General features: G+C 39.1%; 2 protein-coding genes across 11 annotated transcripts in view; one reads left to right on the top strand and one right to left on the bottom strand.

The window, feature by feature from the left end:
• The window catches only part of ClC-c (chloride channel protein 3), a 31,111-nt gene extending 21,203 nt beyond the window's left edge, over positions 1-9,908 (bottom strand). For 2 of the 7 annotated variants that reach the window (XM_069508906.1, XM_069508908.1), the window contains exons 1-3: positions 6,885-7,161; positions 5,359-5,436; positions 639-798 (exon numbers count right to left, since the gene is read on the bottom strand). In XM_069508906.1, coding sequence (XP_069365007.1) covers positions 639-798; positions 5,359-5,427 — 229 coding nt within the window. In that variant the 5' untranslated portion in view covers positions 5,428-5,436; positions 6,885-7,161. Of the gene's footprint in view, positions 1-638; positions 799-877; positions 1,026-2,280; positions 2,435-5,358; positions 5,437-6,884; positions 7,163-9,893 lie in introns of those variants that run through there. The other 5 variants (XM_069508909.1, XM_069508907.1, XM_069508912.1 and 2 more) reach the window with 5 other exon arrangements.
• Positions 9,897-26,578, top strand: part of LOC117995551 (uncharacterized) — a 31,863-nt gene continuing 15,181 nt past the window's right edge. Inside the window, exons 1-3 of one of the 4 annotated variants that reach the window (XM_069508928.1) lie at positions 9,897-9,977; positions 10,547-10,644; positions 24,028-24,159. In XM_069508928.1, the coding sequence (XP_069365029.1) occupies positions 10,557-10,644; positions 24,028-24,159 (220 nt within the window). In that variant the 5' untranslated portion in view covers positions 9,897-9,977; positions 10,547-10,556. Of the gene's footprint in view, positions 9,978-10,021; positions 10,161-10,183; positions 10,203-10,546; positions 10,645-24,020; positions 24,160-26,578 lie in introns of those variants that run through there. The other 3 variants (XM_034983547.2, XM_069508926.1, XM_069508927.1) reach the window with 3 other exon arrangements.

Below are 26,578 nucleotides of genomic sequence, written 5' to 3'. Positions count from 1 at the left end.
TAATACGGTATTGAGAAGACTGGAAGAAAGCAAAACAAATTTATTTTTGTTATAGGAGTACCAAGATATTACCGTGACCAAGTCATAATTCTAGGTACCTACTATAATATGACCTCATCCCATCGATATAATGACAAGATATGGTCAAGCGAACAAAAATTTTGACAGTTTATGAACCAAATAAATCAGCGCCACTTCTTAGATGATACTAATGAACGACCCGTTTGAAATCCAGACGTCACTGAGGTTGCATTGGTGCTACAGTCGGTGCCATTTTGTTTGTTCAATAGCCCTGTCCATACGAAGTAATATATAAGTCAATGCCTCATCCCTAGAATTTCCGATACCGCGATCGGCAATATTATATCCGGCGGAGATTATTACCGATTTCTTATCTGAACTGGGCGTGTTTATAGGTACCTATACTCTATCCCCGGAAAGAAGTTGATATACGAGCTCCCTGGCGCAGTGGTAAACGCTGTGGTCTTATAAGTGTGTCAGTCGAGATGGCAATCGCATACCCACACAGCCCCTGCGCTAGCCCGGTGCGAGGGACCCGATTGTCATCTCGACCTGTCGCGTACTATACACGGATCATACTGCAAGTAGAAGGAACAGTATTGGCGTTACAAACTCACAGTTGGCACTGGCGTTGCTGTTGCGGCCGCTGTGCTCGTACAGCTGGAAGGTGCCGTGGCTGGTGGGCGTGGTGTCCGGCGCGCACTGCGGGCCCGGCGCGATCTCTACCATGTCGTCCTCCGCCATGTGGCCGCCGCGTCCGTTGCTTGCACCTGTACCCTGAAACAACCCAATATGAACAGTGCCTTGTTTACACGGGCTTAGTAGTTGTCATTAGTACTAATCACTTAGTACCAACCTGCATAGTGACACGTGAGAAGTAACCGTCTACACGTTGGAATTAGACATTCGAAATAGAACGCCGCCGCCTGATTCTGCACAGTGTGGAGTGTGGACTGTTCGATATTCCTGGATTTTTATAGTCGTTTTGCAATTCCACCTTGCCACTGCCATAATCACGAAAAAGATTAAGAAAATATAATCTAAATACGTAGACAAACAACGATACACGTATTATATTTTAGGTAACGGGTGGGTATAAACCACGATTAATTTGATGACTTTGATTTGTCGATATTTCGACTCAGTTGCACGAGTCGCGGTCACGACTTACGCAACTGCCACTATCTACAATATAATATTATGTCGTTAAATAACGAAATAAGTTTAAATCGATACACGTGTTTTCACTTGCCGGTACAATTTGTCACGAATCACTTGTCGTAGCTGTCGTATTGACTTGCCGCTAAGTAAATAGGATCGACTTTTATTCACTGCACTGGCACAAACACTAATGTTAAGCACTAATACAGCATGTTTATACATTGGGTATTAGTGTAAGTATTTGAAAAGAGCAACTGCTAAGTTTCTAGTCGGCTTTTCTGCACTCTGAACCGGTGGTAGAGACTAGTATAAGAGACACTTAGTGCAACATTTTTTATTTTATTTTATTTGTTACAGGAAAATCAACGGAAAAATATTACAATACGTTTCTTGGATGCTAATTACAGAAATACGGTCAATAAATACATAATAACTATCTAGTATTGGAAAAGTATATAGTAATGGATGGTAGTGGGTTGTCAATAATCGAAATATAAAAGATTCCGACGAATTGAGAACCTCCTCCTTTTTTGAAGTCGGTTAATAAAAGGAAAAGGAGACTGACTTACTGACTGACTGATCTATCAACGCACAGCTCAAACTACTGGACGGATCACACTGAAATTCGGCATGCAGATAGCTATTATAACGTAGGCGTCCGCTAAGAAAGGATTTTTCAAAATTCAACCCCTAAAGGGGTAAAATAGGGGTTTGAAGTTTGTATGAAAGTCTGTCAGTTTTGAAGTGTCTATAAAGAAGTTTTGTAGTGAATATTTTTGCAATTAGCAGTATGACATATTTTATTAGGCTCATGTTAAAATCTCATAGTTATAGATCAAACCTAAGGGTGTAAAATAGGGGTTTAAAATTTGAGTAGTCCACGCGGACGAAGTCGCGGGCATAAGCTAGTTAAAGTATATTCACATAAGAGATGGGTCTGCCAACAGTTACGGAGGTAAGAATTAAATAGACAGTGCATTGGACTTTGAAAGGTACGTAAAGCGGAGTATGTCGTAGGCCGTCACAAACTACATAAGAAAAATGCATTCGCATGAATTGTGGTTGTTATAGTAACCGATACATTAAGTACTCACTCACATTTCAAACATCACAGCGAATTCCTCCGGTTCACAATAGAACTGTATGAAACACACACGTATTTGACGATTGGTAAAGATTTGTTAGTATAGTAATCTAATTTCTGAGATGCACGGTAGTCCGTACCGTAGTTACCGGGGGATATATACCGGAAGGGGGAGGAAAAATCAATATCGCGGTGTATATTCTGCCACAGACCGACGACCTAGCGGGCGCCGACCACGCAGACGAAGGAACATTGTATGAAAGAATGAGGCAACGTTCGAGAAAATTTTCATACATGGCGCTGAAAACTTCCAACATTAAAGATAATACCTATATCTATATCATTTATGCTTTAAATTTTTAAATTTTTAATCGGATGCGAAATTAATTGATTACTTCTATTATAGTTCACAGATTTTGTGGGGAAGAAACGTAAGGAAAATTGCAGTGCACGCTAGCTCTTACTCTTCATCTATGTCATTGATTGACACGACCTAAACATTTGTACGGGAGCGGTGTGCAGGCTCGACCGTACCAAAGGGGAGATCTCAGCGCCAGCTGGGCCGACGGTTATGTCTTGAAACTTCTATATATAGTCCAGATTGCAGAAAACTCTGTTATTGCGAGTACTGTCGGCGGTACATTTGTTCGGGACTATGTCATCGATTGAACAGCGCCATCTAGTTTCTATTGTGGCAACCGCCACATCACTCCCCTCCGAGACGAACGCGTAGTGTGAAGCAGTGAAGAGAGGTGGCGTTGTAGCGTGAAGGCGTGTGAAGGAAGGGCAATGGCTGCTAACCAACCAGAGAAGCGGTAGACCAGGACGCTTGTAGCTGGTGATGGAGTGCAGGGCCATTGTGCCCCGAAGCTGTGGCTACATCCGTCTTACAGGCCTCGATGTGCTTGCTGTTGCTGCTTGTAGACTTGGAGTTTGGAGGAGACGTCGGGCTTGCGGTGTGTGATCCAAAGGTGTTGCGATGTATGCGATCACCCTTGATCACGTATGCGCCAGTGCGGAGTGCGGCGGTGTGCGATTTATCTTCGATGACGTCGGCTGTTGTAGTGTGCGACCATTCTTGATTTCGTCGGTTGTTGAGGTGTGCGACCATTCTTGATCACGTCGGGGTCACCAATGTACGGGAGCGGTGTGCAGGCTCGACCGTACCAAAGGGGAGATCTCCCACCGAGCGGTTGGTTGTGCTCGGTAGCGCCAGCTGGGCCGAAGGTTATGTCTTGAAACTTCTATATATAGTCCAGATTGCAGAAAACTCTGTTATTGCGAGTACTGTCGGCGGTACATTTGTTCGGGACTATGTCATCGATTGAACAGCGCCATCTAGTTTCTATTGTGGCAACCGCCACACATTAAAGCATAGATCATATTATAGATATAGGTATTATTTTTCATCTTTAGTGGTTGTAAAATTCAGCGCCATCTATGAAAATTTTCTCGAACGTTGCCTGGAAACCTCTTCATTGAGAAATAACTTCTAGAGCCCGGAACCGCCAGACCTTACTTATTTTCTGAGAAACAAAATACGTGTATCGCTTTTCCGATAGACCTACTGAGTTTTAAATTACAACAATACTAAAGAAGTTTTCACTTCAAAAATAACAGAAAACAAGCCAAAGTATCAACAAAAGGCAGCCTTATCGCTTATTAGCGAGCTCTACCAAGCAACCTTATAATTTGTTTTACTTACTGGTACTTAGTAAGAACGAATTTTAGGTATACATTTTACATATATTTTTAAAAGGAACTCTTATGTTATAATACTAGCTGATGCCCGCGACTTCGTCTACGATTTAGGTTTTTAAAAATTCCGTGTGCACTCTGATTTTCCGGGATAACCTATGTCACTGTCCAGGTCTTTAACTATATTTATGCAAAAAATCACGTCGATCCGTTGCACCCCTCGCACTTCTCTACCCGCCTTTTCCACTCCTGTCCCTAGCCAAGTGCATATTGGCAGACTTCACACACCTTCAGGAACATCACAGAGATCTAGGCATGCTTGTTTTCCTTCACCAAGAAGGCAAGTAATACTTTATTGCTTAAAACTCTCAACAGTTAAAGGTGCGTGCCCGAAATCAAACCTCAGACCCGCCGACCAGGATACTGACGTTGTGGTTACTAGGCTACCATCCCTTTTTTACATAAAACATAGTATTGCCAAAAATCTTTTGGGCAGAGATTGTCTTAAATAGTGATTAGGATTTATACATCAACTTAGCATCAGAACATTTGACCGCTTTACATTTGACCTGCATTTGAATTCAACAATCATTCACAATGATTGAATCACAATACGAGTAGTTAGCTGTATTATTCAACTGGAGAATATACATACAATGTATTCACTCGAACATGGATGGAATAGGTACCTATAATCCACGGATGTAGATAAGTTTCAGAGAATATGTCACACATCTGTAGTAGCTTTGCAAACTCAAAGCCGAGGAGTATAGATAGCTCAACTGTTAAAGGAGCGGACTGAAAACCGAAAGGTGGCCGGTTCGAATCCCACCCGTTGCACTATTGTCGTACCTACTCCTAGCACAAGCTTTACGCTTAATTGGAGGGGAAAGGGGAATATTAGTCAGTCAGTTAAAACTAGATGTTGCCTGCGACTTCGTCCGCGTGGAGTTAGGCTTTTAAAAATCCCGTGGGAACTCTTTGATTTTCCAGCGTAAAAAGTAGCCTATATCCTTCCCCGGGATGAAAGCTATATCTGTACCAAATTTCGTCAAAATCGGTTGAACAGACAGACACACTTTCGCATTTACAATATTAATATGGATATGGATGGGTATCACAGTACAGTGTACACTTTTTGATTGTCAATTATTGAATTTGTAAGATAATATATTTTTTTTACAGAATATTAGCCAAGTTTATCATGCTGACTGATATTCTACTGTCCCCTCCAACTAAGGGTAAAGCTTGTGCCAGGAGTAGGTACGACAAAAGAGAAACGGGTAGGGTTTGAACTGGCTGGCTGTTGGATTTCAGTCCGCTCCTTTAACTGTTGAGCTATAAGCTTTCGAGACTCAATGTAATAATTACAGGCAATATTCCTGCTCCCTTACCTTTTTGTAGACTGATTGATATGTTGTACCCATTTTCGATACTGAAGATTTCAGAGGAAAGCGCTCCATTCTATGTTTCTGTAAGGAAAAAATTGTCATGTAAAACCTGTCAAATGTAAGTCAGAGTTCGACCACTGAGAATTCTATACCTATAGGGAACAAACATAAATAGTTATCTGGTTAAATTAATCTAACACCTCAAATAGTAGATTCTTCCCTTAGATACCTTTTGTTTGGAATTGCATTATTATAAGTTTGTTCGTAAGCAGCGATAGCCTAGTGGTTAGGACGTCCACCTTCTTATCGGAGGTTGGGGGTTTGAGGGAGTTATGTGCATTTTAATTAATTAAATATCACTTGCTTTAACGGTGAAGAAAAACATCGTGAGGAACCTGCATGCCTGAAAGTTCTCCATAATGTTCTCAAAGGTGTGTGAAGTCTACCAATTCGCACATGGCCAGCGTGGTAGACTATGGCCAAACCCTTCTCACTCTGAGAGGAGACCCGTGCTCTGTAGTGAGCGAGTTGATCATGATGATGATGATGAAGTTTGTTTGTGAAGGCTGTTGGTTTACTTATACCTATCTAAAACATATGGGCTCAGAGACGCTTACTTTTCCTTATTCTATACTAATATTATATTCTTGGCTGCGAAAGTATGTCTGTCTGCTAGCTTTCCATGGCCCATCACTTTAACTAATTTTGATGTAACTAGATACAGAGATAGTCTGCATCTCGGAGATGGAATTTTTGTCCCAGAAAATCAAAGAGTCCCCACCGGATTCTTAAAAACCCTAAATCCACATCAATGAGGGCATTGACTATTTTGTGCAGAGATAACTTGCATCTTGGAGGATATAGGATACATTTTAGAGCCTCGATAGCTCAACGGATACGCACAACAGACGGAAACAATTAAGTGCGGAAACCAGCCCAGAATGAAGAAGAAGCTCAACGGATAAAGGAGCAGACTTGAAACTGAAAGATGGCCGGTTCAAACCCCACCTGTTGCACCATTATCGTACCAACTCCTAGCACAAGCTTTACGCTCCATTGGGGGGAAAGGGGAATATTAGTAGTTAGTTAGCAATATGATAAACCTGGCTAATATTCTTTTTATTAAAAAAAAAATATGCCAAGATCTTAAACAGTTCCCACAGGATTTTCAAAAACCTAAATCCTCGCAGACGAAGCTGGAGGCATCATTCATTATTTATATAAAACTATCGCCTCTAATTATTTCAGCTTTTCGCACACTTGTCTTTATGATTCTTACAAGGCATGTATGCAATAAAGCTTCTTTAAGATTAGAATATAGGGGGCGTTTCTAAATTTTCTGTTTTTATAGTGGCTACAGCTGATTGAGCCTGTGACTGTGACCTTAGAAAAGTAGCTGTCAAATATCCGTACAGAATATTAAATATGAAACCAGGCTGGAAAGTTTCTGGGTCATGTAACTATGTGGCTCTGCAGTGGCTGCGAATATTATAATTGACTAAAATAGGATGGAAACTTGATGCACTAACCTAGTTATTTGTAGACATTTTAGATACACCAGCTGCACAGGCGGCTTGTTTCGAATTTAACCACGGCACTGACACGCACAGAAATTGAGCGGAAATTTTACGACGTAAATTATTATATCTTATTATTATATATTAGAATAAAAATCAAGTTGTAAATAATTTGTTCTCCTTCTTCTTTTCTTTTGCTTTCTCTTCAAAACGTATAATTCTTTCGGCAAAGGAACATTGCTTTCGTCTTTTTATAATTATTTATCTCTAAATAATTTTTGTTTCGTAAATGAAAGCAATTGTAGTTCGATTGCGGAAAACCTGCATCAATCATTATTACAATCGCAATTGTTGTTATTGGCTGAAATTATGGTATTTGGGTTGCAACAATGCATTGCAGCCAATAGTAAGCGTGTATCGGCCATTCTTGGTGAATGCGTCTCAATGTACCTGTCATTGCATTGTAGTAAGTGATGATTTGTGATTGCCATTGTCATAAGTCATTTGACATTTCATTTCATTGTGACCAGCGTGAAAATAAATAGTCTACCATGACCAGTGTTGATAACTCTTTTTCAAGAATTATACTAAATTAAACTAGAAATTAATGCATAGATGTAACTAGTTACTAATTTTGTTAAAAAAGCGCTAAATCTTTGATTAAAATAAAAATGTTTAGAAGAACAATAGGCCAAGACAGGATTTCTTTTCTCTGATAATTAAACTAAATAATTTTAGAAGAACAATAAGCCATGACGAGATTTCTTTCCCCATTTAAAAATAAAATTCAGACAACTTTGTTTTACTCTAAATTGAAATCACATAGGCCATCCCTATCATATTTAGCATGACATGGTACTGATTTTGAGCACAACTTAATTTTAGAGTATTCGCATACTCTTCTTACTATGTAATTTGAAAAGGACAGACGCAGTTTGACAGTTTTAAATTTAATTTTTAGATGGTGGTTAGCGCACAGTCGCGAGCCTACTGTTTAAATTTGTAGCGTGCACTAAAATTTAGAGTCTTTAAAATGTAAAAGTTCATGTTCTGTCCCTTTTTAGCATTGTTAAAAAGAAAAGGATGCAGATACTCTAAATTTAGTTATGAGAAAGACAACGGAATCGGTGCCAATGACATTAACAAGGCACACAGCGCTGCCATCCGTGTGGTGGTTGGCACTGCCTTCAAAAAATATTATTATAGAACTAACTACATAGTTGTACGTCTTATTAAATCATCGATTTTTATTTATTTTTGAAAATCTTATGGTAGGTAGGTAGTCAAATCTACCTAAATGGTAGAAATTTACTACAAATAGTCACACTGACTGATTTGATCATATTGTTTCAATGTCAAAATATATTTTTTAAGGATCTATTGCTCTGGATTCTAGCCTACGGTTCTAGCCCTTTTAAGGCAAAAATAAATTATAATAATAAAATTAATAGAAAGAACAAGCCAAAATATAGGCAAGTTCTATGGTTAACATCCAAGGCCCATGAACTCAGCCCATGAACTACGGATAGGTACCTACCTAGTTAAACTCAAAATCATGTCTTCTGGAGGGAAGGTCAAAAATTATGCGATTGCCATAGAAGTTTGGGCATCTGGAGTTGCAGTCTACGAAGGCATTTTGTACCATTTCTTGACCACAAAGTTGTCTTGCTGGAAATTGTCCAAATTGCGGAAAAATGGGAACCGGTTGGGGCTAGGTCTGGCTAATACGAAGGCTAACATTAGTAGTAATATGGTTTCTTTTCTAACAGGTCTTGTAATGTTAACAGCTTATCGACCATTGTGAGGTCTTGTGTTATCATAGAGCAATAATGACAAAAAGCGATCGATTCTTTGAAGTTCTTCTCAATTTCTCAATTTAGTTTCCTACATCTGCTGTTTTAAAAAAAGAATATTAGCCATGTTAAACAACTAATATTCCCCTTTCTCCTTCAACTAAGCGTCCTAGCTTGTATTCCACTCAGGGGGTAGGTACGACAATAGTGCAATGGGCGGGGTTTGAACCGCCGAACCTTCGGTTTTCAGTCCACTCCTGAAACCGTGAGATGAGACTTACCTACCTACCTACCTACATAATATGATTGATGAACCGGATCTTATTAAACTATACCTAGCGAAATTCACCATAATACACCTAGAGTGACCACCAAGCAGTTCCCAATTTTATTTTATTTTGTTTATTTGAAAGTAATCAACAGCGTAAATACATAATTATTATTTAAATTTAAATCTAGGTATAACAGAAGGCCAATAGAGATTACTTAAAATTATAATTAAAACTATTTTAACAGATTAGATTTAGAATAAATGTAGGTATATACAATAATAAAATTACAACAGTGTGTGTATGCTTTGTGTGTGTGTGTGCGTGTGTGTAAGTGTGTGTGTGTGTGTGTGTAAGTGGGAGTGTGTGATTGCATGCATATTTAGATGTTAGCTACTTTTTTTTTTACGATGATAGTTTCGTAATTCCTTTCTTAATTTTTTTTATTAGCTGGTGAGCTTTCGCTGAAGTACTTAGGTACCTACTTAGAGCAGTGTTCCGGTAATTCTCCTGGGTTCAGTCAAATTGCGTTTTTCACTTGCAATTATAATAGAGAATCCACTTTTCTGTCTTTCTGTCCAATACCTTTTCTACCTTCTTTTGTACCTACACACACTACCTACTACTATCTAGAGTTCTGTACCTACTCATCAAACTAACGCAAGCTTCAGCGTATGCTCCTCTATGCACATCAGGTAATTCAGGAGCACCCACTTCATACTCCGTCTGTTTGCGCTGGCCCTAAACAAATGCAATCGATTGTATGTCGCAATTAGGGCACGCTACCCACCACCACAGTAATGTCAAAATCGAACTCCCAAACCGTCTCTTTCAGAAACTCTATGTAAACATAATAATATGTCTTAGATACCAATGAAAAGTACCTAAGAGAAAAAGTCTCTTTAATTAATGAACCGAACACACCGAGCAACTGGTTACTAGATCCACTTGGCACTTACCACTATCCAATTCCAGTTTGTAAAGAAGCCTTGCGGCGAGCGGCCGTGTAGTTGTACCAGTGTGTTACTCGTGAAACGACCGTGGTGAGTGGAACTAGAAGCCGTACAATTTAGCTTATTGACTCCTAATAGATAGCCACAGGAAATCGCCTTTGTACCCACTGGCTGTCCGACGCGCGACTAAGCACACCTATCCGTATCAGTGTAGATTTAGGACGAGTTTTGTGTGATTTCCAAAATTGAACCGGCTTTTTTATAAGTAGATAAGTAGGTATCTATTAATTCAAAAATTGATATTTTGAAAAAAAGGTAGGTACCTATCCAATTTTGATCTTATTCGTTGGTAGATCCTTCATTTATTTCGACTTTGTTTATGTAAAAACAAGGCAGAAATTTACCCACGTAAAACTAAGTAGGTACCTACTTAGATAATTTTGAGTTGGTTGGGCTGATCGAATAAACTACAGGACCTCAATCCTATACACCGTCATTGAAATATGCGTAGATAGAGATCATTTGTAGAGACGGTTGCAACTACACCGCCATCGTTAGTAGCTACCTATTTCAATACATTGACGATTTTGTTCTAAATATTTTTTGAACTTTAAAGTAACTAACTACCATATTATATCTAGTTTTGTTTTGTTTCTCAGTTTAAACAAAATGTCGAAGAAAAACGGACTAGAGGCGGCCATGGTGCCTGGCAAGTCAGAGCCGACAGAGTCCACGCCTCTGGTGCCTAGAGTGGTAAGTACCTCTGTTACTAAAAGTACCTACTAATGTAACTCAAAAGGCGCAAAATCCATACTTAATATTATAGATGCGAATGTGTGTCTGTCTGTCTGTCTGCTAACCTTTCACGGGCCATCCGTTCAACCGATTGTGACGAAATTTGGTACAGCGATAGCTTACATCCCGGGGAAGGAACATACCTATGCTCAGAGGCGTGCAGGACATAGAGGCATAAAAGCACAGCTTACCCAGGTTGATAGCTCAGTGCTCATTTCTCAATGACTTGCCGTTAAATAGATAACCTACCTCACTAATGCCTACCCTACGTTCAAAGCCTGTGCTCGCCACTGCCTATGCTACTTTTTATCCCGGAAAATCAAAGAGTTCCCACGGGATTTTTAAAAGCTCAAATCCACGGGGACGAGTCGCGGGCATCATCTAGTTTTTAATATAATATGTTAGGCAGTACGCGGTCTATATTGAAAAATTGCGACTTTGAATTTATAATTTTAAAACTATAAAATACAGAAACTTCTGATATTTCGTTATAAGTAGATACATAAATAAATGAAAAACATTCAATTCTATAGAAAAAAAGTCCAAACTACTCCAGATATCTAGAATTTTCTGTATTTTTTCTATAGATACGATACTTTTAAATGTATTTTGTGTCGTGTTCAACTTCTTTGTCGTTCTCGATAAAACTTACTCTACAGTGAAAAAGTCTATCCGCTCATATTTTTGCTAAAACTCACTTTCTTTTTGGCTCTTTATGAGGCAAAAGACACGTGATACCATGGAACTATGAATCCGTTTAGCTTAAGTTTGCGTAAAAATTATCACCACTATTCTTCTTCTCACTCGTTCACAATTGACAGAGTGGTCGTGGCTATGAACTCTTGTTAGAATAAATACTTCTTCGTAGGTATTAGGTTTATTTATAAGCTCAATAATAAATGTCATTCTCTTTTGTTTGCTGTTCACATCAACATGTCAACTAAATAAAAACTGACGAAGAATATCCTTACGTATTTTCTTTTAACAATTGGTAGTTGAATCAACTACCAACAGGTTATGGGTCATAGCATAGCATACAGTATCTAAGGAAATCGTGATGGAAACGAGAGATGTTGAGAGATCGCAAAGTTCCCATATGTCAGGTCTTCCAAGTATGGAAAAATTGGACGGTAGTACGAATTATGGAACATGGAAGTTCCAAATGGAACTACATCTAATTCATGAAGACCTTTGGGAATACACAGCGACAACACCAAGTGCTACCGATGTACAAGGTATTAAAAAGGATCAGAAGGCTAGAGCAAAAATCTGCTTAACGCTAAAACCACACTGCTTAATTCACGTTCGCCAATCAAAAACGGCAAAGGAGTGCTGGGATGCCTTGTGCTCAACTTTCGAAGATCGAGGCGTAAATAATCGATGCTATTTACTGGGCAAACTGGTTAGTCAGAAACTCAGTATGTACGAATCTTCACAAAAATATGTAACTGAGATCATGAGTATCGCTCAAAAACTGAATGATATAGGAAAAGAGCTGGACGACGAGTTGTTAGCAGCGCTCATGTTACAAGGTTTAGGAGAAAAATACGCACCTCTACGAATGGCAATGGAAAACAGTAATATAGTACTAACTACTGATTACGTAAAAATGAAGCTTCTACAATTGGAGAAGAAGGAGCAAGGCGACAATGAGGAGCCGTCTACAAGTGCCTTAGTTTCTACGAAAACCAATTTTTCGAAAAACAGAAACAAACAACAACAGAAAATACTGAAATGTTTCATTTGTAAAGGACACCACAAAGCAATAAATTGTCCATCTAACCCATCGAAGAAGAAGACGAACAATAATGGTCATCAAGTCAATTTCACTGCATTATCTACTACAGAGAGTTCATGCAAAGGAGAGTGGATCCTTGATTCGGGCGCGTCATCTCACATGACTTGTCGCAAGGATTGGTTTAGAAACTATGTAGAGCTAGAGAAGCCTGTACAAGTTACATGCGCGAACGGGAGTAGAATAAATGGAGAAGGTCGTGGTGATGTATGTTCGACTAGAGAGTTAGAGTTTACGGTGAGTGAAGCTTTGTATGTACCCGATTTAACTGTGAACTTATTGAGTGTAAGTACGTTAGTTAATCGAGGTATTGTAGTAGTATTTTCAAAGAGAGGTTGTGAGATGTATGCAGAGAATGATTGTGAGATAAAAGGTTCTGGGAAAAAGATGTGCGAGGAAGAGAGAGGGATCTATAAATTTAGATCAAAACCTTGTACATATAACTCGTATGTTTCAGCTTTGAACACAATTGCTGATAATAGTTTTAGATTATGGCATCAGAGACTCGGTCATCTAAGTTTCAACTATATGAAGATATTGAGAGACGAAATGGCTGAAGGTATTAACTTTAAGGATGCCGAAGAAGTACAATGCGTTTCGTGTCTGAAAGGTAAGCAGACTAAGCTACCTTTTCCAAAGAAGAAGGCGAAGCGAGCTACTGAAATTCTTGAGTTAGTACATAGTGATGTTTGTGGACCTATAGAAACTCCGTCATTCTCAGGCAAACGATATTTTATTACTTTTATTGATGATAAAACAAGAAAAACCTTCGTTTATTTTTTAAGAGAAAAAAGTGAAGTTTTTTCTGTCTTGGTTGAGTTTAAGATTTTAGCTGAATCACAAACTGGCAGAAAGCTTAAAATTATTAGAACCGACAACGGGACCGAGTATGTCAATAAAAGAGTTAGTGAGTTTTTAAAACAAAATGGTATTGTTCATCAGCTAACTGTGGACTATACACCAGCTCAAAATGGAGTGAGCGAGAGAGCCAATCGAACGATTGTGGAACGAGCAAGAAGTATGCTTGCTGAAGCAAACTTACCAAAAGTGTATTGGGCGGAAGCTGTTCAAACGTCTGTTTTTCTGAAAAACAGATCACCTACACTGGCGGTTAAAGGAAAGACTCCAGAAGAAGCCTGGACTGGAAGGAAAATAAATTTAAGTTTTCTGCGTATTTTTGGGAGCAAAGCATACATGCACATTCCAGATGAAAAGAGGAAAAAGCTTGATCCAAAAAGTTTGGAGTTAGTTTTTGTAGGTTACTTCGAAACAACAAAGGGTTATCGTTTATTAGACCCGAAAACTCATAAGGTATACAAATCTAGAGATGTTGTATTCTTCGAAAACTCTAAAGATATCGACACATCTAAAAATGAGGAGAGAGTAGTTGAGGAAGTAATAATACCTCTAGGGAATATAGAAGAACCGGATGTGCAAGATATACCCACAATACCAGAAATACCAATTAGTTCAGAAGAAGTTATTCAGATGGAGAATGATATAGAGACGAGAGAAGAACCTGGATCTGGGGTTATAGAGAGTAATCCAGAAACAGAAATGGAGAACGTTGATGAAGGTAGGAGATATCCTTTAAGAGAACGTACACCTACAGTGTTCAAAGATTGTATTCTATATCATACAGTAGCAGTAGCTAGAGATGAGCCACTGACTATAGAAGAAGCCTTGTCAAGAGAAGACAGTCACATGTGGAGAGCTGCAATTCAGGAGGAGTTGAAGGCTTTAAAAAAGAATAACACATGGTAGTTGCAAGAGGCTTCAGTCAGAGAAGAGGCATTGATTACTTCGAAACTTTTGCGCCCGTGGTCAGGCACAGTTCGTTAAGGTTACTAATAGCTTTGACAGCTAAACTAGGACTTCATATAGATCAAATGGATGTGAAAACGGCGTTCTTAAATGGACATCTTGAAGAGGAAGTATATATGAACCAACCTAAAGGCTTTGAAGAGCAAGGAGATTACATCTGTCGTCTGAACAGGGCATTATATGGTTTAAAGCAAGCTCCTAGAGCATGGAACAAAAGACTCAATGAGACGTTAGAAAAACTTGGCTTTCATAGATCCAAAAATGAATCATGTGTTTATTACAGAGGTGACAAGCAAAAAATTATCATACTTGCAGTGTATGTAGATGACATACTTATTTTTTGGAATGAAGAGCAAGAAATGAAGAAGGTTAAAGAAGAGCTAACGTTGAATTTCGAAATGAAAGATTTGGGAAGCGCTAAACTTATGCTTGGAATTAACATAACACAGGAGAAAGATGGGATAAGTCTTGACCAAGAAGATTACATAGGCAAGTTATTACATGCATATGGAATGGAAGCTGCTAAACCAGTGACCACACCTTCGGTTCAAGGGCAGAGGTTAGAGAAACCTGGACCCGATCATGTATCACCTAATGTACCTTATCAAGCATTAATTGGCTCACTTTTGTATGTTGCCGTGTGCACGAGGCCAGACATAGCACATACAGTGAATAGTCTGAGTCAGTTTAACGAGTGTTATGATGATTGCCATTGGATAGCATTGAAAAGAGTTCTCCGATATCTAAAAGGAACCAAATCGTTAAAACTTAAGTACTCTAGAGAAGCAGTACAGAGAGAATGGATTGTGGGATACGCAGATGCCGACCACGCCGGAGACCGAGATCGCAGGTCATACTCGGGATCAGTTTTTCTGTGCCAAGGAGGAGCTATATGCTGGAATAGTCAGAAGCAGAAAACAATAGCATTATCTACTGCAGAGGCAGAGTATGTGTCATTGTCGGAGGCTGCTAAAGAGGCTGTATTTCTTCGACGGTTCATGGCTGAACTAACACGGAAACCTTGTGAAGCGATAACTCTATACACTGATAGTCAGTCAGCTATGGCTATCGCACAAAACCCTGTACATCATCAACGTACTAAGCATATAGATGTACGATATCAGTTTATTCGAGAAGCAATAGAAAATGGTGAGATTTCTCTGATATATAAAGAAACCTCACGTATGGTTGCAGATGTGTTAACGAAAGGATTGATGAGAGGTAAATTTGAATGGTGTGTAAGAGGAATGGGATTAGATGATGCATGAGTATAGAGTGCAAATGTGTGATAGTAAATTAGAATGAGTAAGTGACGAGCTTATGAATATAAGGAGGAGTGTTAGAATAAATACTTCTTCGTAGGTATTAGGTTTATTTATAAGCTCAATAATAAATGTCATTCTCTTTTGTTTGCTGTTCACATCAACATGTCAACTAAATAAAAACTGACGAAGAATATCCTTACGTATTTTCTTTTAACAATTGGTAGTTGAATCAACTACCAACAACTCTTCACTGCTGCTCGTGCGATCTCCCTCCAACGACAATTATTCTGTTCACCACTATATCATCTTACAAATGCAACAACCGACTATCAAAAATTGTAATTTATTAGGTACCTACCTTTTTTGAATAAATCGTTTGATTTGATTTGATTTGAATTATTACTCGTGAGTCGTGACGCGATGGCAATTTGGTTGCTTTTCGGAAGCCAAAAGCTGCGATCGCTTTTAGTCCGTAAACCACCGATAACGGATTATTTTCGCAAAACTTTCTATTAAGTAGGTATTGATTTGATGACAAGGATGCTGTGAAGGATAACGCTGTCTAAAATTTGAGCGTGATTCTTTGCGGCATCGTATTTTCTAACACGTAGAGAGATCTCGGAGCTTCCCAATATGCGCTGAGGGTGGCCACCGAAGGGGTTGTAAGTAAAAATCGTACATAACCCGATTTCTATCCCGGGACAACGGGTATCTTAAGAAGATTCCCCCGCAAACAAAAAAAAGGTACCACTACCTACCATGTAGGTACCGGAAATCGTTTTGCCGTCTGGAAACTAAGCACGGTCAAAGCCTCCTGACCGGACCATACCTCAACCACATAAGAATTTAAAGTTCCTATATTGAAGTGCCTAGAATCGAACCCAAACATGACGAATGCGCTCACCACTGTGTCAAAACGGTTCTCAATACGGTCTTCAACGAAAATATGTTCAACTAGCTTATGCTCGCGACTTCGTCCGCGTGGACTACACAAATTTCCAACCCCTATTTCACCCCCTTAGGGGTTGAATTTTTAAAAATCCTTTCTTAGCGGATGTATATACGACATAATAGCTATCTGCATGCCAAATTTCAGCCCGATCCGTCCAGTGGTTTGATAGATCAGTCAGTCAGTCAGTCACCTTTTCCTATTATATATTAAGATATGTAGGATGAGCGTGGAAGGTGCTCGATCTTGTTACGGAAACCGGTTTACATAGTATCTGTGGTAATATGGAAACAAAAATAGCGTAACCTCAACCACACGATATAATTTAATAGTTGTTACCTACTACGCCTCAACTCATATTATAATAATTAAATAGGTAGGTGCTTTCGTGTTCTTGCGCAACATTTCCTCCAGTGAGATAATAAAGTCGACAACTGCTTTATTTATGAAACTAAGGAAAACCTGACTGACTGATTGACACTGAATGGTCTATCAACGCACAGCTCAAACTACTGGACGGATCGGGCTGAAAAGCACGCAGATAGCTATTACGACGTAGACATCCGCTAAGGAAGGATTTTATAAAATTCAACTCCTACGGGGTTAAAATAGGGGTTCGAAATTTGTGTAGTAGGTACACCACGCAGATAAGATTTAGGTATATGGTTACCGCACGGATTTATTTTTTTGTGTTGGCATCGTCTGAACTCTGAACTACACAACAAGCTCTGCTGCGTTTATGCACCCTCTAATTACAGCTATCTCCGCCACCGCTCCAAATTTTTCGTAAGTCCGTTTAGTCGCACGGTAGCGCGTTCCAGGTCACCCATACTGCGCACTTTGGCTGCGCTCAACCCCTCGCTGTGACATATTTGCTGACAAATGGGCTGACCTCATGGGTCAAATCTTGCACTTTTGTGAAAATTTATAATTTTGCTTTTTAAAATTTATAATTTTAACAATTTTTGTAAGTATGTTTATGTTAGTTTGTACTCGTAGTTTAATTAGTGTTATTGGCTTTATGGACGTTCTAATTAAATAATAAATAAATAATAATAATAATAATAATCGTCTCTACAATACACCCTTAAATCACATGAGTTAAATAAAGCGTTTTACAATATAGATAGGATAGATACTAATAGATCATTAAAACGGATACTTAAAGTAGGTAGGTCCCTGTTGCGCTAAGGTGGTTAGCAGGCTTCGGTTAGTAGGTATGTCAGATTAGGGTTAAATATTTTAATTATAACTACGAGTCTACACGCTTGTTTTATTTCGTAACTATAGTTCGTGACACGTCGACATGGCAATCGGGGTATGAGATTAAGTGATATGAGAAAATCAAGCTGCGATTGCCATCTCAACCTGTCGTGGTCTATATTAAATTGTAAGCGAGTTTTAACTTGGTAATGATTTCATTAGCTACCCCTCGCTGTGACATATTTGCTGACAAATGGGCTGACCTCATGGGTCAAATCTTGCACTTTTGTGAAAATTTATAATTTTGCTTTTTAAAATTTATAATTTTAACAATTTTTGTAAGTATGTTTATGTTAGTTTGTACTCGTAGTTTAATTAGTGTTATTGGCTTTATGGACGTTCTAATTAAATAATAAATAAATAATAATAATAATAATAATCGTCTCTACAATACACCCTTAAATCACATGAGTTAAATAAAGCGTTTTACAATATAGATAGGATAGATACTAATATCATTAAAACGGATACTTAAAGTAGGTAGGTCCCTGTTGCGCTAAGGTGGTTAGCAGGCTTCGGTTAGTAGGTATGTCAGATTAGGGTTAAATATTATAATTATAACTACGAGTCTACACGCTTGTTTTAATTCGTAACTATAGTTCGTGACACGTCGACATGGCAATCGGGGTATGAGATTAAGTGATATGAGAAAATCAAGCTGCGATTGCCATCTCAACCTGTCGTGGTCTATATTAAATTGTAAGCGAGTTTTAACTTGGTAATGATTTCATTAGCTAAGTAAATAGTCAAATTTCAATTGCGTTTTGCAATAGCAAAGAACGGAAATAAATCATGAGAAATATGATTCCAAAAGGTATTTAACCAACTCGTTTTTCAAGGTTGTATTATTGTATTATATGGGTTCATGAGCGCGATTGAAGTTCGTTAGGTATCTGCATAGGTACCTTACTTACGGTCTGGCCCGTACTCCGTGTTAGCAGCATGATCAACGCAGCCCCGGAACTATTGTATCATAGCTAGCATATCATCATCATCATCATCAACAACCGATAGACGTCCACTGCTGGACATACGTCTCTTGTAGGGACTTCCACACGCCACGGTCTTGCGCCGCCTGAATCCAGCGGCTCCCTGCGACTCGTCTGATGTCGTCCGTCCACCTAGTGGGGGGTCTTCCAACACTGCGTCTTCTGGTGCGAGGTCGCTATTCCAACACCTTGGGATTCCAACGTCTATCGGTTTTAAGAACTATGTGCCCTGCCCATTGCCACTTCAGCTTCGCGATCCGTTGAGCTATGTCGATTACTCTAGTTCTCCTACGAATCTCCTCATTTCTGATTTGATCACGTAGAGAAACTCTAAGCATAGCTCTCTCCATCGCCCGGTATATACCTACTCTCGGTAGGTAAGTATATACTTATTTCTTTTTTAGGGTTCCGTACCCACGGTGCCAACGGGACCCTGTTACTTAACTTCCGCTGTCTCTCAGTCCATCCACTCGTCTGTCTGTCAGCGAGCTGTATATCTCGTAAACCGAACTAGGTAGAGAGTTGAAATTTTCACAGATATGTAGGTATTTCTATTGCCGATATAACAACAAATAATAAAAATTCGAAAATGGCCTCCATAAAAAGTGTTATTTCTTGTTATACACAGAATGCTACCTACGGAAACCTTCAGAACCCCCAGTTGCCCAGTAGTGGGCAGGCGATGGATCTAAAGGTCTTAAGGGTGGATAAAGGACTAACTTATCTAAAAATACCCAATAATTCTCCTGCTTTTCTGACTGACCCTTTCACTTATATGATCTGTTTTCTAGGACATAAAGTACAAAAGCCTAAAAGATAAAAAAATATTTATAAGTATACCACAAGATTCAATTGCTAATAATAGAGATACGATTTATAAATGTAATAGGATCTGTAGAATTACAAGTAAGTAATTGAATATTATTAATTACTTATAAGTAGGGTTTTTCGCTTTCACACACTGACATCTGATCCCAAATCAAACAGAGCTTGTATACAGTGTACTTAATGGTAACCAGACGATTGAGAAATTTATTTTATTTCATCATCATCATCATCACCAACCGATAGACGTCCACTGCTGGACATAGGTCTCTTGTAGAGACTTCCACACTCCTGAATCCAGCGGCTCCCTGCGACTCGTTCGATGTAGTCCGTTTTACTTTACTTCGTCCAAAGATCTGTCCGAGACTTTATCTAATTAAAAATCCGACTATAATTAGCTATGCAGATTTTTCCCATTGTCACTGTGTCAGATTTAAGTTGCTTCGTATTCTCATTATACCATGAGAACTAGAAAAGCTAACAAAAACTGCGTATTTTCAATAGATGTATCTATGATATAAGTACCTACCTAAGAAGGATCTTAGGTAGGTACTTATATCATTAAGTAGTTAAGTAGGTACATACTAGACGATGCCTGTAACTGCTTTCATGTGGATTAAGGTTTTAAAAAACCCCTAACGAATTCTTGTATTTTCCCGGATAAAAGTAGTGTCAAAATCAAATAGTTTATTCAAAATCACTACCCCTATTATAAATATGAGATAAATATTTGAGCCTCAATAGCTCAACCGGTATAGGAGTGGACTGAAAACCGAAAGGTCGACGGTTCAAACCCCGCCCGTTGCACTATTGTCGTACCTACTCCTAGCACAAGCCTGACGCTTAGTTGGAGAGGAAAGGGGAATGTTAGTCATTTAACATGGCTAATATTCTTTTAAAAAAAAATGCGATAGTGTGTTTGTTTGTTGGTTTGTTGGTTTGGAAAAGGCTTGACAGACATACGGATAGACAAGCAGACACACTTTAGTAATGATAACGGTAATATAGATAGGTACACCTACCTATCCATACTCCACATATCCCAGAAAATCAAAGATTCCTACGGGATTTAAAAAAAACCTAAATCCATGCAGACGAGTCGCAGCCCGCAGGCGTCATCTATTCGACCATAATCTCTATATTTTCATCGTCGAGTCGTATCTTGTCCAATAATAATTATCTAATTGTAATAGATATGTTTTGCCTTCACATATCACCTTTACCGAGTATCGCGTTAAAGGCGCGCTCGCAGGAATGTAGCCGAAAACAACCCAGTTATTTCATATATTAGCATTTTAGATTTACATAAGATGGCTGCAACATGATAACATACAACTACTCTTATTATCATTGCAGCCAAATATATGATAAGTAAGTATATATATCTATTGGCTGCTTCGACATCTCTGATCTCACTCATGGTACGATTACACCTAACGAGTACAGTGGCGAGTCAGTGTCCTCGGCCGAGTAGGTACCGGCCTACTCGGTTGGTATAGTATAAACACTTGCTCGGCGCAATTTCGAAATACGTATAAACGGCCACCACAGCACTGTCTTGGCCGAGTGACCTTTTAGTGTCTCGCTTCACTACTCGGTAGGTGTAATCAGCCCATCAGTGTAGGTGATATTTTAACTACGATAGATTCATCATCATAGTTCGTACAATCGATAGACGTTGGGGTCCCAAGGTGCTAGAATGGCGACCTCGCACCGGAAGACGCAGTGTTGGAAGACCCCCCACTAGGTGGACGGACGACATCAGACGAGTCGCAGGGGGCCGCTGGATCCAGGCGGCGCAAGACCGTGGCGTGTGGAAGTCCCTACAAGAGACCTATGTCAAGCAGTGGACGTCTATTGGTTGATGATGATGATGATGATCAGATTCATCCTAGACATTCATAAATCCTCATCTAAATATATAAAAGGAAAAGGTGACTGACTGATCTATCAACGCACAGCTCAAACTACTGGACGGATCGGGCTGAAATTTGGCATACAGATAGCTATTATGACGCAGGCATCCACTAAGAAAGGATTTTTGAAAATTCAACCCCTAAGGGGTCAAGGGGTGTAATAGAGGTTTGAAATTTGTGTAGTCCACGCGGACGAAGTCGCGAGCATAAGCTAGTAAGTGTAAGTAATTTAATGAAATGATAAGCTAACATATCAGATACTTCTAAGTAGCAAATTAAACTTTACTTTTAGTTGGAGGAGAAAAGGGAATATTACTTAGTATGGATTATGTGATATGCATAGCCGTACTCAAAGCAAAATTAAATCAAGAACAATTTTATTTCATACTAGCAACCCCCGGCTTCGCAAGGGTAGCTTGTTTCAATTCTAGCTTCAATAGCTCAACCGGTAAAGGAGTGGACTGAAAACCGAAAGGTCGACGGTTCAAACCCCGCCCGTTGCACTATTGTCGTACCTACTCCTAGCACAAGCTTCTCGCTTAGTTGGAGAGGAAAGGGGAATATTAGTCATTTAACAAGGCTAATATTATTTTTTTAAAAAAACAAAAAAAAAAAAAAAAACTCGAAGAGATCTCTAATTTTTTTTCAAATACAAATAAGACACTTAGTATCATGTTAACCCCCTGCCAGGGGGGTTACCATAGGAGGGTTGTCACGGCACTAAGTGCCTGGCCATAGATTAATTATTGGTCTCGCTCCGCTCTACTGCCTGGCAATGCATGAAGTGATTTCTAATAAGTTTCTGATACTATTCCGAAGAAAATATAAAAAAATAGATTTTTATACTTTGACGTAAGATTTAATAATAATCTTTTATTTGGGACCATAGCGTACAGTTTGCAATTATACAAAAACACCTTACACCTTTATTATACCTGTTATCTACCAAAGCCAGCATGATCCAAACAAACGTTCCTTCCAGTGTTGGGGACAATACGCAGAGAAACTTTTAGCTTTTATAAAATAACGAAGGTATGGCACGCGCTGGCTCTCTCTATAAATCTTTATAGTTTGTATAGGACTTCGTTTTTAGGGTTTCGTGCCCGAAGGGTGCCACCGGGACCCTATTAGGTACCTACTAAGACTCCGATTTCCGTCCGTCCGTCCGTCTGTCACTCAGCGGATTTTTCGTGAACTGTTTTGAAAAGGTAGAAAATTGTTTTCATTAATGTGTATTTCTATTGCTGCTATAATAAAAATTAAATATGGACGCCATCAAAAAATACTGTTATTTCTTGTACAATGGTACGGAACCCTTGTTGTGCGAGTCCGATTCGCACTTGACCGATTTACTCTGTGCCTCTGTGTCTCCAGTTCTGTTATCTCTTCAATGGTTTGTTGTTTGTAAAAAATTAACAGAAAGGCCTTTATCATGCTGACCGATAAGAATATTCGTAGACCCAGGCATATTTTGTTCTATCTAAGAACAAATTTTATAATCTCAAAAACTCTTGATAAATTCAAATGAGTATTTTTGACCAAAGTTTTATGTGAAAACATGTAGGTAGATGCATAAATGTTATGCGCGCAAAACTCATTACCATAAGATAAGCCTTCGATGTATGATTAGTCTACTATTTTCGAAAAACTAACTAAAATTTGAATTTTCGCGGCTGGGTCTATCAAATCACCTCCAATCGGTACGCTCGGTGCCTCTCGCGCGACGCCCATTGCACTCATTCTAGGCACGGCAGCCATTAAAGAATGGTCAATGTACTTGTGCCACAAATACCTACATGCAAATATTATGCTGATACTTAATAATGGAAACAAAACTGCACAGAACAAATAAGTCAACATCATAATATTACAAAACACATACCGATTACCGACATTGTAATTTGTAATATGATTTTTGTATTTTAATTATGTAGACAATAATTACCGTCTCAATTTTCTACAAACAGTGTTTCATAAATAAATTAGCTGACTCGCACTGGGATGCCACGTGCAAGCGTTAGGCATCACCATCATGATCCCATTTCACCCATCGCCGGTTCACTACTGAGTACGGATCTTCTCTTAGAAGGAGAGGAGGTCTACCACGCTGGCTAAGTGCGGATTAGTCAACTTCACACACCTCTGAGAAGGTTTCCCCACGATGTTTTCCATCACTATTAAACCAAGTTTTATATTTTAATAGCTTAAAATGCACGTAGGTACCTTACTCTGAATAATTAGAGACAATTAAATATGACATAATTTAACGGTGAAAGAAAACATCGTGAGGAGACCTGCATGCCTGAGAGTTCTCCATAATGTTCTCAAAAGCGTATGCAGTGATGGAGTCTGCCAATTCGGACTAGGCCAGCGTTTAAGCCCCTTTCATTCTGAGAAGCAGGTGATAGGTTGAGCATGATCATGATCATGATTATGAAAGTCTGAGCAAAGTCAAAGCGCGCTCTATGGAGTTCAGGCTTAGACTACAATATAATAAAAACTCCTGTTTTAGGGTTCAGAAGATGGCGCCGGCGGCGGCTCAGGCAAAGGCGACAATGGAGGGTTGTCGGTGAACCAGACCGCCTTCCTGGTGGCCGGGGAGATGGTCGGCAGCGGAGTCCTTGCGCTGCCTCGAGCTCTCGTCAAGACTGGTGAGTTCTTAGCTATGTTCAATAAAAATCTGTTCAGTCCTTTAAGAATTACTGCTAAGCATTGACTTATATACATCGATATAAATGACAAGATATGCCCAAGCGAACAAAAATTTTAACGGTTTTGGAACCAAATAAATCAGCGCCACCTCTTAGATACTAATAAACGACCCGTTTGAAATCCAGACGTCACTGAGGTTGCATTGCTGCTAAATAAACATTTTAGGACCAATGAATCGGTGCCATTTTGCTTATCCAATGGCCCTGTCCTTACGAAGTAATATTATTTAAGTCAATGATTATATTTTACTTCGTAAGGACATGGCCATTGAACAAGCAAAATGGCGCCGACTTATTGGTCCTGAAATGTTTATTTAGCACCAACGCAACCTCAGTGACGTCTGGATTTCAAACGGGTCGTTCATTAGTATCTAAAAGGTGGCGCTGATTTATTTGGTTCCAAAACCGTGAAAAATTTTATTCGTTTGGGCATATCTTGTCATTTATATCGATGCTGCTAAGTAGTTATATATCAGCTATTGCCTAGCTGGTGCTCGTAATGATTTCATCTATAGTACGCGACAAGTCGAGATGGCAATCGGGGTGAGGACGCCCCGCACAGCCCCCTCGCTAACCCTGTACGGGCGAGTGTGGGTGCTGTGTGGGTGTGCCAGGCGTCCCTGGCCTCATTTCCTGTATGCCATCTCGATCTTGTGTCGCGTACTACAGTCGTGGCATGTTGCAAAAATATTTACAAAGTATATTTAGACCGTTTTATCAACCCGTTTATTTGTCCTTTGATAGAATGTAATATTTGCCATGGTAGTGCCTACGGTAGAATAATATAATATATTATTTAAAAGACGATGCCCGCGAATTCATCTGCGTGGATTTAGGTTTTTAAAAATTCCGTGGGAACTCTTTGATTTTCCGGGATAAAAAGTAGCCTATGTAGGGACATAGGCTACTTTGAAATTTGGTACAGAGATAGCTTGCATCTCATCTCTGTACCAAATTTAATCAAAATCGGTTGAATGGATGGGCCGTGACAAGCTAGCAGACAGATAGACAGACACACTTTCCCATTTATAATATTAGTATGGATTATTATTTAAATATTGACAATCATATTTTATTAAACAGTTTGTACGCTCAGGGGCACATCGGGGACATAATTTATTATTATAATAGGTCTAGCCAGACGATGCTTCACGAGAGGATATGATATCTTATATCATATTACCTAGGTATCAAAATGTCATTAGGTATCTGGTATAGTTTGCGACATGTCGAGATGGCAATCGGGGTATGAGGACGTCGCACACACCAGCACGTTACCCGCGCTGTCCGGCACCGGGTTAGCGCGGGAGCTGTGCGGGTGTGCGGGGCGTCCCCACCCCGATTGCTATCTCGACCTGTCGCGTACTATATTTACTGTATCGCTACATTAATTATTACCATCATCATCATTATCAACAGGAGGATCGAAGACACTATTTTGTAATCTAGGTTTAAAAAAAATTCGCGATGTTTTGAAATTATATAAGTTCAAGGACTACAATTATTCTAATCAATCTGAGAGAACCGTTCTCAGTAGTGGGCTAGCACAGCTCTAACTACTGAACACTGAACGGATCGGGCTGATATTTGGCATGCAATACTCCCCGCATAATATAAATTTTTATATTTCGTACAACGTGAGAACTCACTCGCCATTTTAACTCTAATATATCAAGTATCATGTCAAAAGTACGGTTCGCCTTTATAATAAGGACTAAAATAAAACCTTACTTTTGATATGACTGTTAAAATGACGAGTGAGTTCCAATTTTATATAATATCTAAGCGTTATATCAGGTGAAAATAATTCTCGAGATTTGGTGATAGACGTTGGGTTTACAAGCTGCGAATTAATTTATATTATACCTATATTTTATTTAAGTCGGGCTTAGCGAGTTTTTATTAAAATAAAGATAATTAAAGCTTTAAAAAAATATGCATGGTTTATTTAAATATACCTACCTAGGACAGAGATGTGTAGCTATAAACCATGTAGGTACATACCTATACTATGCGACTGGTCGAGATGGCAATCAGAGTATGAGGTGGGGGGACGCCCCGCACACCCGCACAGCTCCCGCGCTAACCCGCTGCAGGATAGCGCGGGTGACGAGGTAACTAATGTTTTCAGGTAGGTACCTATGTATAGGTATATAGAATTGGACGTATAGGATATCGATAAAATCCTTACCTACTTCATCTCAAGTGACATTGGCTATATTTTTAGTAAATGTAAAAAAAACTAGGCTCGCGCAACAAGGGTTCCGTACTGCAGTCGTATTTTTTGACATTTTGCACGATAATTCAAAAACTATGATGCACGAAAATAAATAAAAATCTGTTTTAGAATGCACAGATG

This window comes from Maniola hyperantus, chromosome Z (genome assembly GCF_902806685.2).
Source record: "Maniola hyperantus chromosome Z, iAphHyp1.2, whole genome shotgun sequence".
Taxonomy (NCBI): Eukaryota; Metazoa; Arthropoda; class Insecta; order Lepidoptera; family Nymphalidae; genus Maniola; species Maniola hyperantus.
The sequence above is the reverse complement of the archived record's forward strand: the minus strand, read 5'-3'. Positions and strand labels throughout refer to the sequence as shown.